Source organism: Mastigoproctus giganteus, chromosome 4 (genome assembly GCF_048544385.1).
Source record: "Mastigoproctus giganteus isolate SK-2022 chromosome 4, ASM4854438v1, whole genome shotgun sequence".
Classification (NCBI taxonomy): Eukaryota; Metazoa; Arthropoda; class Arachnida; order Uropygi; family Thelyphonidae; genus Mastigoproctus; species Mastigoproctus giganteus.
Window position 1 is genome coordinate 151,263,961 of NC_143578.1, and position 15,853 is coordinate 151,279,813.

General features: G+C 38.8%; 1 protein-coding gene across 2 annotated transcripts in view; it reads right to left on the reverse strand.

The window, feature by feature from the left end:
- Positions 1 to 15,853, reverse strand: part of LOC150087122 (pre-B-cell leukemia transcription factor 1-like) — a 591,592-nt gene that overhangs the window by 2,576 nt on the left and 573,163 nt on the right. For both annotated transcript variants that reach the window (XM_090372973.1, XM_090372972.1), the window contains 2 exons: positions 14,307 to 14,521; positions 9,935 to 10,030 (listed from right to left, as the gene is read on the reverse strand). In XM_090372973.1, the coding sequence (XP_090229099.1) occupies positions 9,935 to 10,030; positions 14,307 to 14,521 (311 nt within the window). The remainder of the gene's footprint in view (positions 1 to 9,934; positions 10,031 to 14,306; positions 14,522 to 15,853) is intronic.

The window sequence follows — 15,853 nt, forward strand, 5'->3', positions numbered from 1 at the left end:
TACACTCTAACAATCAGTTAAATGCAGAAGAAAAATCTATTTGCTTTGATTCTATTCGACATAAATTGAATGGAAAGCACCCCTTGTCAAAAAATATCTGATTTTTTTGAAAACGATTATTAACTATTCATAATTTTGAATCAGTGGTAAAATGTAATTACAGCGTCATACTGACAGTTCCGTTAACAGATTCAAATTTATTATTATTTTTTTAATTACTGTACAACGAAGCATATTTGAAGACATCATTCAGTATTTGTTAGGTGTGCGTTAAATGCCAAAGCAACTAAGGCTACGAGAAGTAAGTATATTGTAATTGCGTGTGTTCTTTGGTCGGTTTGCTGTTTTGCTAAAAAAAGAACCATGCAACCCTCACTTGAGACCTGTTTCATAGTCAATATGAAAATGAACATTGTTTTCCCGGGTGGTCTAGTTGGCTACACAAAGAAGTCCCCAAAAGCAACAGAAAACAAAAATACTGTTCAATTACAAACTCTACTCTGTTTCGAACGTAGTGCTAGAAATAAGGATTAGGTTAAGAGCCGATTTACCTACAACAGTCAAGTTCGTTATATTCAAGGTCTAAACGTTACGAATCACCCGCCAAGATTGTTTTCATTTTGGTGTAATAAAAAACACAATCCAGTATGGTACGATAATCTGCACATGCGTACTGACAACAGATTCAAAGTGACTTTGTCGATGTACTACTTGGTCACTTAATTTTTCCAAGGTCTGTCAAAAAACTTATTTCACAGTTATAAACATCACTGTATGTGTGGGTGTGCATGCGAGTAAGTCTTGCCTGTAGGTGTCTCTGGCGAACCAACACTGCGGCCAATTGGCTACACGCTCTGTATCACAGAAAAGAGAGATTGATTTACGTTCAGGCGTCAGCATTCCTGTGCTCTCCTTTCATCACTGTAGACGAAAGCCAAACATAATAGGCGACATAAATCGTGACGACTTTAGTTTTCTTTCCACAGAGAACCCAAACTAATTCTCAATGGCGAAAAATTACTGTAATTACTGACCATTAACGTAAAAGAGTTCAATTAATCCAAAGTAATTTAGCAGTATAAATGTTATTTATATTTAGCAAGGCACTGCCCAGGGAAAATAATACTCTAAAATTAAACTATATGCGTGGCTATAGGGACGCGTTCACCACGAAGCTAGTGTGACAGTAATGGACTGTTTCTCCACAAATACACGTAGCTACCATGTATGCTTTACTTCAGACAGCTCTCTGACTGCTTCCCTGCACATGTGACCCGAATGTCCTTTTTAGATTCTTGTATAAGAATTGATAATTACAAAAAAAAAAAAAAAAAGTCTGAGGATCCATAAGGGCTGGAACGCCTAAGAATAGAAAGACAAATAAAAAAAGCATCGCACAGTGCGATGGGAAGTATATCGCGAGTGGATCGTAGTTAAAAGAACAATTTAAACAACAGACCAACAGTATCTACACCGGCCGACATGCAGAGAAAAAATAATATATAAATAATTCTAAATGAAGAGACGAGTAAGAAATGAAGACAAACAGACAGTAACATACATCAATTGGCACAATTAACGAAAACCAAGAAAAGCACAACTGAATCCGCAATATATGCAATCTCATTATAATTCTACCCCTTTTGTAGACACTTCCTTTTTCAAGCTTCAGTCAATGGTCATGGAAAGATGAGTACTTCGCCTAATAACGTGCTGGATATCAATAACTACTTGAATACACAGTGGCATGGACTTCACGAGATTATGAAGCATGTCGGAAGTTATGGCACCGCCATGTTTATTGCAAAGTATCTAACAACTATACTGCGTTGGCCAGAGAAGAATCCACGCGAAGTGCAATCAGTTCTTCCGCATCCATAATACTCAACAGAGTTGATATCTAATGAGTATCCAGGCCAATGGAGGAGGGTGAAGTCCCAAATGTTCTGCAAAACATGTCTTTACACGTCTGGTGGGGTAGTATGACGAGTCGTTGTGTTGAAGAATGCCACCGTTGCACTCAGTAGCGGAACTTAGTGGGATTGCCTTCCCAAGTGCAGCCTCGTATGAAGAGCATCTCTTCGGACCTTCCCCATTGGCAAAGATACCTAATTAAGTCGCCTAGTATATTTGATCCACAACAATGTTCGGATAGTGTACAGCCGACAGGCCCGGATTTGAATCCCGTTAATGATGCGAGTAATTTTCGGACTTTTTTTTTTAAAACGTGGCCCAGTTCGTCAAACTCAGGCAAGGGTTGCATGGTTTCTCTCCTGGGAATTCGGGTCTTTCGTCCAGCAAACAGGCAAATCACAAAACACACGACACGCAATTTACAAGCATAATACATACGGTGTAATGTGGTCAACGTCGCTGGTGCATCTAAACAGCCTACAGACGTTGTTGCGCCTGTTTGGTACACCCAACAGACTCTCAAACTATGAAACTGTCACCAGTGGCATGCACTGTCATGTCGGCTCCATTTCTTGATGCTGTTTGCGCTACACGCGGGATTTACCATGGGCATAGTGCAAAAGGAAATGTGATCCACAGGAAGTGTGGTTCATCTCCTTTCCAGTCATCGACACTTAATTTACGACGTTACCAGCACTAACCGTTGCAATTGATGATGTGAGGTTGCTGGGGTGGGGTACCCACATCGCATTGTCCTGTAGAAAATGGGCTTGGTCTATTCAACGTCGTAGTCTGAAGTGAGTCTTCACTATAAATTAGCCAATTGATCTAAGACAAAAGTTCTTTCCTCTCTCTCCCTCCCCTTGTATACATTTTTTTGTTTTCCAGCTTGTGCCCTGACCATAGGCCTACAGCCCTGCCATCAATGAGAAGCATCTTGATTCAATTTGCCTTTTATTATGCAGGGTTCACTCATTTAAATTGGGGGTAGGGGGATGATCGCATTTCACCTGTTACTATATATTTCAAGTAAGCAGAAAAAATTAATTAGAGATAAGAATTATTGTATCTTCTGGTTTATTTTTGAGGACTTTAAGCATTTGTCTAAAATTTCAATTCCAGTTTCCTTAATATGATGATACCCGTACTATGATAAATAAAATGGCTGCACACTACCTTAAATTCATAATTCCATAAACACAAAGATGTGTGTCAAATAATAAGATGAATTTTCACTTGTACTGATAAAAAGAAAATAATAAATAAATAAATAAATAAAATACTGTATACACTTATTACTGCATGCCTCAACATGTGTGGTTTCCGGAACGAAAAAACTAAGGCCTGACGTAGCCCAGTGGTCAGGAGCGAGAGTGCATAGCACGCGTTCCTTGAGTGGACCGGGGTTCAAGCCCGTGACTACTAAAATACGATAAATATTTGTATTGACGATTTATTGTAAACTCTACTGACTTGGTTGTCGTGCCGGAGTATAAACAGAAAATTTATGTAACCCTCGCCTGAGACCGACTAACTCAGTCACGTTGTGGAATACAAATCCCTCGTGTCACTGAAGGGATCCGAGGGCTAACAAAATGTGCAGAACACCTTAATTTATTTACAAGTGTGCACGTGATCAAGAATAACAAAATAAAAACCAAAACTGTAGAATGGTATAAATGGACAGCGTGACCCCGCCTTAAGAAATCACGCCTAGCGACATCTTTCCTAACAACATCAACACTCCCGAAAAAGAATGATCCTAGGTTAAGGGGGGGAGAGCCCCGACAAGTGGGGATAGCAACTGGAATGTCTTACCAGGGTAATTCCAGGTATGCTTTAAGGAAGGGCTTTTCGAACATTTTTTGTTAATAGGCCGAAGTGTTTACTTGAATGCAGACAACGCCATTTCTGAAATTTTACCTCCAGTCAAATACATTATCAAAATGAATTCTAAGGATATACTATATGACAAAGTAGAACTCGTAACTGAATATGTTGCTTCGATGGCGAATAAAAATTCCACAGCATAAGGAGTATGATGATTTTACACAATTTAATTTTTACTATTGTTTTCTATTTTTGTTATTATATTCGTGACATTAATTCGGCTTGCATAACAATGCTGTGTAGCATTGTTATGCAAGCCGAATGAAGTCGTTTTGTGGTACCATTCGGGAGGAGTTTTCGAGTATCACTTTTGGAATCTGTGCTGTTAAGTTGAATTGAAGTCATCCTTTCAATGGTTGTTCAAGACCAAGTTGTATTGCCACCTCGGGTTATGACAGTACAAATACTGGTTGTCCTGATGCAGGTATGGCGAACCTTAGAACGCAGGGCAATTTTCTTGACCTTAATTTCGTATTGCTTTTAAACGGATTAACTCTGTAATACGTGAATTGCAGTCCTTACAGGTGGCACCGCAGTTACGATGACTGTCCACATACCGTGTCGAAAAAGTATGGGCAAGAATTCCGAAGACGAGAGGAATTTTTATGGACTTTTCTTGGCACCGCGACCGAGTTAGTATTCCCCTAGCGAGAATTTCATGATTTTTCCAGGAAACTGGAGTTTATCATCCAGCAGAGCAGGCAAACTGACCGCAAAAGCAAACGCTGATATTGCAATTCTATAATCTGCTTACACCGGAGCTAACGTTTAGACATAATTCCATCTCCATTCCAATTTATTCTGATCCTATTCTCTGTATTCTTCCTCGCTAAAATTTTTTAAACATAATATTCTAGTATGCATATTAAGGTTAACAGAAAGAGATAGAGGGCAGAAGAAGTAAACTGAATGAAGTAAAAGACGTAAAGTCTAATCTCAAGTTCTATAGCAGAAAGTAAGTTGGACGGCTGCCATAAACATTCTAATAAATTTAGAAGAAGACGGAGTAGTTATAGATGATACAATTCCTGGATAATATCTGTAAGAAAGAGAGATAACAAAAACTAAGCTAGTAATATTATCAGCGAATAATTTAATTCTGATTAAATAATTCGCTATCTGTTAGTGATTAAAAGTTAATGTACATGTGCGTTACATTTCAGGCGCGCTAGCAACTAGTAATAATTGCTTTTTAATAATAATAAAAAAAAAGGGCAAAAAAAGCACGACTTTTATGGGCAAATAGAAATTTAGTTTTTGCGCATCTTTGGTTTCTGATATCCAGTTTTGTTTGTTTGTTATTTGGTTTTTAGGAGCATTAGCAACTAAAGCCATATTGCTCCGGGGATATGCGGTGGTCATTCGCTGACCTTTCCGCATCCTCCGTATTTGGTGGTGACGAGCTCGAACCCGGTCTAAATCAAGAAGCGTGTGCTACGCACTGCTGCTCCTTCCCACCTGGCTACGGAGGCGCCATTGATATCCAGTGCTTCTATAAAGAAATGCACTGCTGCTCCTTCCCACCTGGCTACGGAGGCGCCATTGATATCCAGTGCTTCTATAAAGAAATAATAATTGCCGGATTTCTATTGGTCCGATTTTAATGAAAATGGGATGCCTCGAATAAAATTTCAAATAAAAAATTTCATGAAAATCCATCCACAGAATTCAGTTGTTCCTTCCACAGAATTCAGACAGACGGACATGGTGAAGACAACGGGTGCATTATACATACATGCTAACTTATCTATAAAGTTGATTTATGCTATGTCCCGAAACGTATGACAACTACACTGAAAGGACAGAATTTATGGGATATCTGGTTCCTGGGCAACGCGACGCTGTCACCCCTCTCGTTAATGGACGAACCCGCCGGTTGGTGTCAGTATGGATAAACGTCGTGAGTTAACCGACTTTGAAAGAGGGATGATAGTGGGTGCTCGATGCATGGGTCACTCTATCGCGGAGGTGGTACAGAAATTGCAGTGCTGTATTCCCATTGGACAGAATCAAGGGTGTATCGGGAATGTGCCATTTCCGGAATAACATCTCATCATGGACAGCGCTGTGGGTGTAAAGTATATTGATGTCATGCGGCACCAGGGGGTTCTCCGAGCTCCGCGTTTACGTGGCCGTAGACGTCTGTCTCGCATTGTGTCAGGCAACCGGAGAGCGAGTGGCACAAATCACCGCCGACTTCAACGAGGGAGATGCCAGAAACGTCTCCACCAAGACCATCAAGCGATCATTTGCCACAATAGATTATGGGAGCGGCTGACCCACCAGAGTCCCATTGCTAACACCACGACACAGGACTCTACACCTCAACTGGGCGAAAGAACATCGACACTGGACCATAGATGATTGGAGATGGGTCTCCTGGTCCGATGAGACCTGTTCCCAGTTATTTCGAGCGGACGGGAGGGTGCGTATCTGGCAGAAACTGCACGAAGATATGCACACGTCATGTTAACAAGGACTGTTCAAGCAGGTGGACGGTTGGTAATGGTCTGGGATGTGTTCAACTGGCACACGTTGGGATCTCTGGTACGTCTAGATGCAGCTCTGAATGGTACAGGTTGTGTCCATTCTTGCAGACCATCTGTATCCCTTCATGGTATCGTGCACCCACGGGGCAATGGACTCTTCTAACAGGACAGTGCACCTCCCCACAGAACCAAGGTGACTAGAACATGGTTCGAAGCGCATTCCACAGATTTTACCACCATGGAATGGCCTTCCCGTTCATCGGGCACGAACCCTATGGAGCATCTTTGGGATGTTGTGGAAAGGTCCGTTAGAGCTTTGGATCCTCCACCCAGGAATGCGACGGAATTATGGACATTGATGGAGCAAGCATGGATGGAAATAGCTGTGAAATGCTTTCGTGAACTAGTGGACTCAATGCTTCGCCGTGTGACTACCCCTTATCTGGGCGAAAGGTGGGCCTACCCGTTACTAGGTAGGTATCCCATGATTTCTGTCCACTCAGTGTACACAGCACAGCTACAATTACCTGACGTCAATTTCATCTAATCTTGTCTAGAGCTAGAGTAGCAAGATTGTGTGATTAAGTGCAAATGGTTCTTTCTTGAGAGAAAGAAGATTTAGCTGTGCCAGTACTCCAATAAACAGTTATCAGATTTCCATCAGAATATAGCAGATGGAGATCAAAATTTAGAGGATAACGGATACGAGCTGTGGCTGTGCGAATATACAAAATAAAGAATAAAATCAAATAGCGAAAATCACTGATACTTATATAAAACAGCAGGAGAAAGAACAGCGCCTCCCATTAGTTGAATTAAAAAAAACAAAGTGGTATCCGCCACTACACGCAATGAATGGGCATAAAGGAAACGGACGACCCAAGTGCAAAAAGAAGAGAAACCACAAGATGAAAGCAAGATTACTAAGAAATCCTTTATGTCACTCGGTCAAAAGCCTTTGAAATATCAAGCGCAACTGCGTGAGTTATTTCTAAATTTTTCCATGGCATTTGTCCAAAATATGGATGACATAAACAAGAAAATCCCCAGTAGATCGAGAGAGACGGAATCCGTACTAAGGATCATTAATTATGAGAAGTTTCAAGGTGGTTTAAGAGGCCTGTTAATACATTTTTTCATCACTTGAGAAAGATTCGCCATTAGGGCAATAAGATGATATGCGGATGTTAAGATTTATGTACTTTATTTGGGTTGAGTTACAGTTTTGAACTGATGCAGAGAAGCAACTAGAGCCATAACGCATCAGTATATTTATGGCCGGTTTTCCAGTTCTGCAAGATAAAAAATTCAAGTTTGGCGAAAATATCCATGCAACTATATTGAGACGAATTAACCTGACCATGATATAAAAAAAAAAAAAAAAAATTAAGGGTTCTTCTCGTCCCAACAGGAAGTATTTCTCAACTTCCATTGTCCCCAGCAAGGGTCTACAAAGGTGATTGCTATTTAGATATGAATTTCCAACTTTTCAAAATCAATACTGAATCTATTAATAATTTATTTCTGAACTTTGCAAAGTATGTGTGTGTGTGCGCGCTAAGTGCCAAAGGCTAAGAAGCATTCGTACCTGTGTCTGCAAATTGCATGTATTCTGTTGTCGATTTGCCTGTTTGTTGGACGAAAAAAAATTCATAAAAATTCCTTGGGTCGTTCAAGTGGAAAAGGTCGAACTTGATCCGGTGTGGGGGAGGACGATGATTATATCCACTGTGCAACCCGAAAGGGATATTTCTGAGCTTTAGCGAAGGCGGTATATAAACTGGGATTTTGGTGCACGAGAGTTGTTTATTAGATCTCAAATTGTCTTCCACTGAAAATCCAAGGCTGTTTAGAAGGCAGGAATGAAGAATAACGGTTCCATAAATTTTTAATTATCCATTTAAGTTTTTATAAGTACTCATATGCAAAAACTAAAAAAAGTTGCGCATTTTCCATTGTTCGAAGCGCAATATGTCCAAAACTAGAGAAATGTGAGCAATGTATAAAATTTTGCGTGCCCTTTCAGGAAATGTACATAGAATTCACATAAAAAGGCTCACACTATGCAAATTTCATATTTCCTTTAAAAATAGGCTTGAACGGCATTTTCATATTTATTCCTGCAAGCCAATAGAACGTATCTGTTAGGTTTCCTTTGCTGGGCTGTACAACATGACAAGAAATACCATCCAGATGACTGTCAGCGATGGAGAGATGTTCGAAGAACAGAAATGAACCGACGACACGTGAGGTGGTAAGCTTCTTCAATGTATCTCCGATAGTGATATCTTCATCGGAAACAGAAATATATAATCCTAGGAAATGTGAAGTTGTCCACGGCAGCAACAACAACAACATCGAAAGACAACCAATATCTTGCTTAACCGACAAACTCAGCAGAAAAATATCTGCATGTCAACTGACAAAGGAGCTTTCATTGGCTGAAAGTCATACTGCATCAAGGTATACAATGTTTAAGCCACTAAATAAACAAACCTACAGTTCATTTTTTTCCTTGCTGAGGATTATACTCTTGGTTACAGAGTATTGTGACTGGATCTAATTGACTGAAGTCTATTAGGGATCTACCGAAGCAGATTGATGTATTTCCTGACAGAAGTACTCTTCAGCCTGAAGGGGACGAGGGTTTTCTAGCTGAGCCTTCTCCTCACTGTGGTGATTCTTGTGATACGGAGGAAGAATTAGGGTTGGAAGGAATGGACAACAGGGTTAAAACTAAACATCTTAGAACTAATAGTATTAAGCTGGATTTTGTTACAGTTTTACATTCGCTGCATTCTATGAACATTGGCTATGGACATATTTTAGAGGAGGAAAAGAAGATGCGTAACCACAGTGCTCTCCAGGTTGATAATGCATGGTGAAGGCACTTTAGAGTCCATGGCTGGACTCTAAAGATTTAGATCTTCTGCTGAGTATAGTATTGAGTACATTGCACGATATATGATGGTTTTCTTGAATAGTGCTGAATGGTAGCTGAGCAGTTATACTTATAATGGTTTGTTGAACACATGGACCTTATTGATAGGTTTTGCCTCTCGGTTTTTCCAATTTGAGAGGAATGGTACTGGACGGTTCACACAATCAACATGAAAAATGTGTGAACGGTAATATAAATCGATGTTCTGAAGCCGATAGAGGATATTCCATACGCAAATTGGATGGTAAAAACTTTGAGAGCTTAGAGCTGGAGCTGGTGCAAGGAGATGTGAAATGCAGTCCGACTATTCAAAGCGGGCTTGCAGCTCAAGATGGCAATAATCCTTGGTTAAAAAGACTTCCTCAATCATGGTGACTTCTTCATCCTCTCCACAGGAAAGTTTTAATTTTAAAACTAAATACATATTGTTTGTTCTAGTTTTGGAGGTTGGGCGTCCTCGAATTAGCTTATACAACGTTTTACATTACATTTTACATTTTGTTTCACTCTGTGAAACAAATATATATATAAAAGGAAATAAGTTAAAGCTTACAAATAAAGCGCCATCGACCTTAAAAAGCGAAGACCCCTACAATATTTGAAAACAAAAAGAAGAAACTGTGCCCATATTTCGATTCTTGCATTCTTTGTGGTAGACAATACAGAAAATAAGTTGCATATCAAGAAGTATATTTCTTACCTGGTGCATGGGGTCGTACATCCCCGCTGATGACTGCGGCGGGAGTCCATCAGAATAACCTGCAGTCTGTGCGATGACGTGCCTCAAAGCACTTGCCTACAAATATAAACATTAATGATCGATAAATATATTACGATTTTTATTGAAATGGAACAATGTTTTTGGGCACTATTACTGCTAATAATAATAAATAATAAACTGGAAGGCGATTCAGCGCAACAGCCTTAAACAAATGGTTATTTTCTGGTATGACCAAATTTCAATTTACTAATTACAAATCAGTAGCAACAAGTAGGGGATCAAGTGGAAAAGAAACGTAGTCTTAAAACTGTTCGCATACACCTTACCATTGTGAAACCATATAAAGGTTATCATAATAACTGCTTTGAAATTAGATGGTTCGGGACACGTATGGGAGAAAAAGGAAATGGGAAAGTGAAAAGAGAATAATACAAAAGAAAAAAATATATACGAAATAAGAGAACACGTTGAAATCAGGTGGAGACAAGACAAAAGGCATCGGTATAGCTTGTTAAAGTCGGGGTCATCGTGTCATGTTACCAATAAACAGTGCTAATCAGGAAAGACTAAGTCTCTAAATGAAGACGACAGAGCTAGTCTCCATCAGCCTCTTTTCTTTTGTTAGTTCCTCTCCACCCACGACAAAAAGAGTAAGACAAGTTAAGTCTTGAGCCCTAACAACACTAATTCAATGACCAAACTCACATTGTAGGAAAAACTGGCAATTTTCTGCCCATTCAGCTGGTCAGCTGTGTTCCTCGGACGGACAATTGGTACTGGCGACACGCTTAGAAAATCGGATTAAGTTCCGCTAATGAGGACAGAGCCAGCCACTTAAGGTAGAGGTGCTTGAACAAGAAGCACCCGTGTGCTTAGTAAGGTGCACATGCGTACGAGTGTGTTCAACACAAGGAAATCATTCAGCGAAAAAAATGAAATCCATATGGAGAGTTCAGTGGTGAATATTAAAAAGAACGGGTCCCAGAAGAAACGATGCAGATGAGTTGCACTTGAATTAATTAACTTACGACTCACTGGGTCGTAAGACAATAAATAATACAATTCACAGGGGGGAAGTCTTCATAAAATCTTAAAAAGAAATGTGAAATAAGTACAAGACACCTATATAAACTGCAACATGAAATGAAACGGGCACAATTTGCAGAGCGAGTGATGTCATTTAACAATGTTCCAATATTTCAAGAGGAAGGATGAATGGTATGTATGTCATTGATTAAACAAACAAAAATAAGATCAAAATGGTAACCAAACTTGTGTTCTTGTGCCTCAATACATAAAATCAGTTGGGAAATTTTTATTAAGAAATTCTCTTACAATGGAATTTTTTCACATATATGTGACATCAGCACATAATTGGTCTTCCACCCACCCAGATTTGTTGTAACCCAATAATATCTATATTTCTGTATTTGATTATCAAACTACTAGCAATTGTTATCATGAAGATTATTTATAACAGAGGTTATAAAACTTCACTAAATTGATATTGCACTTTAGGACTAAATTGCATTTTAGGGCAAAAGCCTCAAGTTGCGTAGTGAGTTAACATGCTTACAAGTTAGTGCAAATGCATCAGATCTGCAGCAACTAACCACTAAATAGTTATAAGACTGGCATCATTATGTATATAACATATTGTGAATACCTTCACAACGAGTTGCCATGATATTGCACTACCTCTTCACCATGGGAGAAGACAATTATTACTAGGGGATGCCACCACCCAGACGGCACCGTGTCGGAGTTGATTAGCTCGTCATCGGTGGGTAGGTGGGCAGGCACTCTGGTGTTGCAATGATAGCAAGGCAGTTGCGAAGTATAACTCTACAATATGAGAGATGGCTGATGGCGTGTAGCAATTTGAATTGGGCCGCATTTTAGGGCAAAAGCCTAAAGTTGCGTAGTGAGTTAACATGCTTACAAGTTAGCGCAAATGCATCATGACCATTGAAACTACTCATGCGATTGGATTATTTTGCACAGCTACTGTAAATAGTTTTTTTAAATTAAACTAATCAATTAAATGATTTATCGAGAAATAATAAATCAACGTTTTCTCGAAACATTCTGCCAATTTGAAAGGTTCCTTACCATGCCCGTATGCACTCAACTCCCACTAGACAGATTTAAATGAAATTTCATATTTGGATATTTTTAGAAAGAGTCGAGCCACCCTAAATTTAATTAAAATTAATAGAAATTCGGTAATTGTTTATTTATTTTTTCTATAAAATATCGAGTAATCTATGCAGTATTTATAAATTGAAATATGTTTCAGATGCAAAGTCGGAAGACACAGAATTTTCCACGTACGTGTTGCGTTGATCTATGTGGAGGTTTTATGTCCAATTCCGATTCCATGGCTTCGCTCGTTCCCCCATACAGAAATGTTGCTATAAATCCGGAACTGAAGTCGTGAAGTTTCTTAAAGAACCTTTTGCCTTATGACTATCCATCAAGCGGCGAAATTTTGGTAAACACTCCGACTTAAATCGTTATATTGGTAGAGTATTTTTTATTAATATGTTACTTTATATTAAGTAACAATAGCTCTCTCTGAAGCGTAACATACTATACTTACAAACGGAATATAGGTAAAACATTTGGAAATGTTGGTGTTATATAACCAGGTGTTGGTGTTACATGAGTCAGGGTGAAAATGGGATTGTCTGGTATTAAAGTAAAGGAATACTCTCCCGTATACAGAAATAACGTTTTGGAGAACCAACACGAAGAAAATCTACTCACACGCCAATCCCTCAGGAGATTCGTAAGCAGCTTAAGTGATTCAGATCTTAAGAAACTTTTAAGGTAATTCGTACATTTCCATGATTCTTAGCTCTGTTTATCCCATCACGAGGGTTGGTATTACCTGGATTCTCTTTTAATTCCAGTCATTCTCCATTCAGGACAGCTTTTCCGGAACATTGTATTCTTTGTTACATATGTAAGGATTTGCGTGCATGCGTATAGGGTCCATTCTGGTTATGAGGCTAACAGCGAACTTCCTTGGAGGAACCCCCCCCCCTCACGACCTCGACCCGAGAGCAGAAAATCTCCAAAGATGTATTTCCTTTCTCCCAGCCCCATTCCCCACGTCCTAACTTCTAACAAGTTGTAACTTTAAGCGGTTATAATCTCTCCCTCTTTCTCCCCCGCCCCGATGTGTTATTTGCACAATTCGACTTGCTCAAAATTATCTTCGAAGCGTAAAGTGAGCTAGACTGCAAGTTTAGACAAGTATTGTTTATAATTATTATCATTTTCCACACTTTATAATCAAGTTGTGACGAAATTAGACAGAAATCTTGTTCTGGGTAATTCTAAATCACCAGCGACTTCACATCAAGTGTCTGCGGGATTTAATAATTACCAAATTACATATGGGCGCGGAAGGGGTCGGAAGTAAACGCTACACATAATGAACGCGTTCAGTTTCGTTGGCCCACCGTTACCTTCTTTCAATTTGACACCTTTCCATGATGGAGAGGAGGTTTGCATGTTTACTCACATCTCCACCTTCCATGTTCTTACTGAGTGCGGTCCAGTTTCTCCCTCCTTGCTTGCGAATGTACAGAAATATCACGAGACTCGGTATTCGAAACATCTGCGTCTGCCAACTGCGTTAACATCACAGTGCTTCGGTAGGTAAAATGCAGGCCCACTTCCCTGCTGTCAATCATCGTCAAGTGGTACGCTGATAAAAATTTCTCCTAATGGTGCAGTGAATATTAAATCTATAGCTGCTTATGGAATAGAGATGAAAACCAATTCTATACCTCGGGGGCAGAAAGGCATCGATTGGGTGGATAAAATACAGGTTTGCGTTTCACGTCGGGTAATGAAGCTGGAAATCAGAATTTTCGAAAATAAACTTAATTTTCTCGTAAGTTTATATGAATAAGAAGATTCTAAGCACCGAGTTTTGTTTTTAAAATTAAGTTTACCAGAATATAAACTGGCGGTATCTGGGTATTAATAAACATAAACGGACAACATTCACGCCACATTTCACAGGAAGTGAATCTTCAGAGTGAATTTAGATTCAACGGATTCCCCAATTATGCTACACCTTTTCAGTCAATCATTTTTAATTGGCTGAAATTATTTTAAACATTTTAAAACCATTTAAAAGGAAGTTTAATTTCATATATTAATCGTGAATTTATCATTTTTAATAATGCAATAGCAAATTACATAATAATAACAATAATACAATAAACTTATTTTGTGCCATCGAAATATAATGCAATTCAAGGCTACAAGCTAAATGAATTAAAGAACATCAAACAGTGTGACGTCACAGCTAAATTCTAATGGACAGAATTACCTGCGATTGTACGTTAGCTCCCATCGAAGATACTGGCTGATAGGTGTCCCCACCATTTATGGCCATGCTGTACATGCCATCCTGAGGTGGTGCAGCGCCAGGTGGAGGGGGTGGACTGATCATCTGACCAGGGGGTTGACTCTGTGATGTTGGCACCATGTTATACGGAGACGACCCCGCAGCTGCTGGAGGTGAATAGCAGTCAGTGACGTAATCTGACGTAATGAAAGGAATAATCAATTAAACAGAAACGTGCAATAAAGAAAATAAATACAGATATAAGAAGTGAAACTCAAAACGTGTTTACATATTGAGCTGAAAAATTACATGCATAAAAACTCAGGCAGAAAAACTTTCTGGAAAGTAAAAAAAATAGTTCCCAGCAATAAAGAAAAAAATGTTTGTAACAGTGGTATTAATGTTCTGCCACGTTATAAGAAAGTCGTCTAAGAGACGAGAGCGAAATTTAAAGACATCTCATTAAATCAACTACACAAATGCGTCAAGTGTAATGACAGACATCATCTCTTTTCAAAGTCAATAAACTTCTTTTCAGCAGGTTCTCAAATAACTTGGCATAATAAAAAAAAAAAAAAAAACACATTTCAGACAGATTACAGAACAATTCACTCAGACCAGTATATTGTGTGGGAAGGCGTTAGTGGGTAGTTAACACATCACTACAGGTGCCGTACATATGAGCAGCCGTATTCGTTTAATGGAAAAAAAAAAAAAATCTAGCTTCTTTAAAGGTTCTTAAATAAGAAAGCAGGTATTTCTTCAGTTATTAGTAAAACGAGACCGAATTAAGAAAAACAACAGTCCACGTGATTAACAAGCTTTTCAGTAGCGAATAAATCGAGATTCTTTTGATTAATAGAAGCGGAATGACACGTGTATGGACTTTTTATGAATCTTTTTCTTTAATATTTTATAAATAGAATTCTGGTTAGTCAGAACTTTCTCCGAGCAAGAATTCGCTGAATGTCGTTTTATTCACCTAATTGGACTAATTTAAGGCTGCCAAGTGAGTAGGAAACTGGCTACTTTTCCATATCCATTACGCCAAGATAGTATGAAACGAAATTGACCGGTTAAACTAACATTTTTATTTTTCCCCCCCAAAAAAAAGATTATCGTGTATCGTGTCTGTAACTAATTTTTCTTCTATAACTAATTGTTTTTCGAGATAAGTTTTTATTAATATTCCCCGGAGGTAAAATTAATAAAAAAAAAAAAAAATCACAATATCTCCATCCTCCTTAAATAAAGTCGCGATAAGTTCCTCATCAAAGAAATTCAAAATTTTTTCCGGACCTGAACATTTCAAATCGGGTATGGGTGATAAAAACCCCTCACGTTTTCAGGAAATAAGTCCTATATAGTACAAGCGCTCAAATTCCAAACAGATGCCTCTACTGATTAACTTAAGCAAGGTGATTTGTCAAGGAATTTTTAAATTACTGATCTAGCGAGCGAATAGTGAAAACATATTTTTGTGTATCGCATAACACCGTATCTGATTGCGTCCCAGTGGCTGTTTGGCT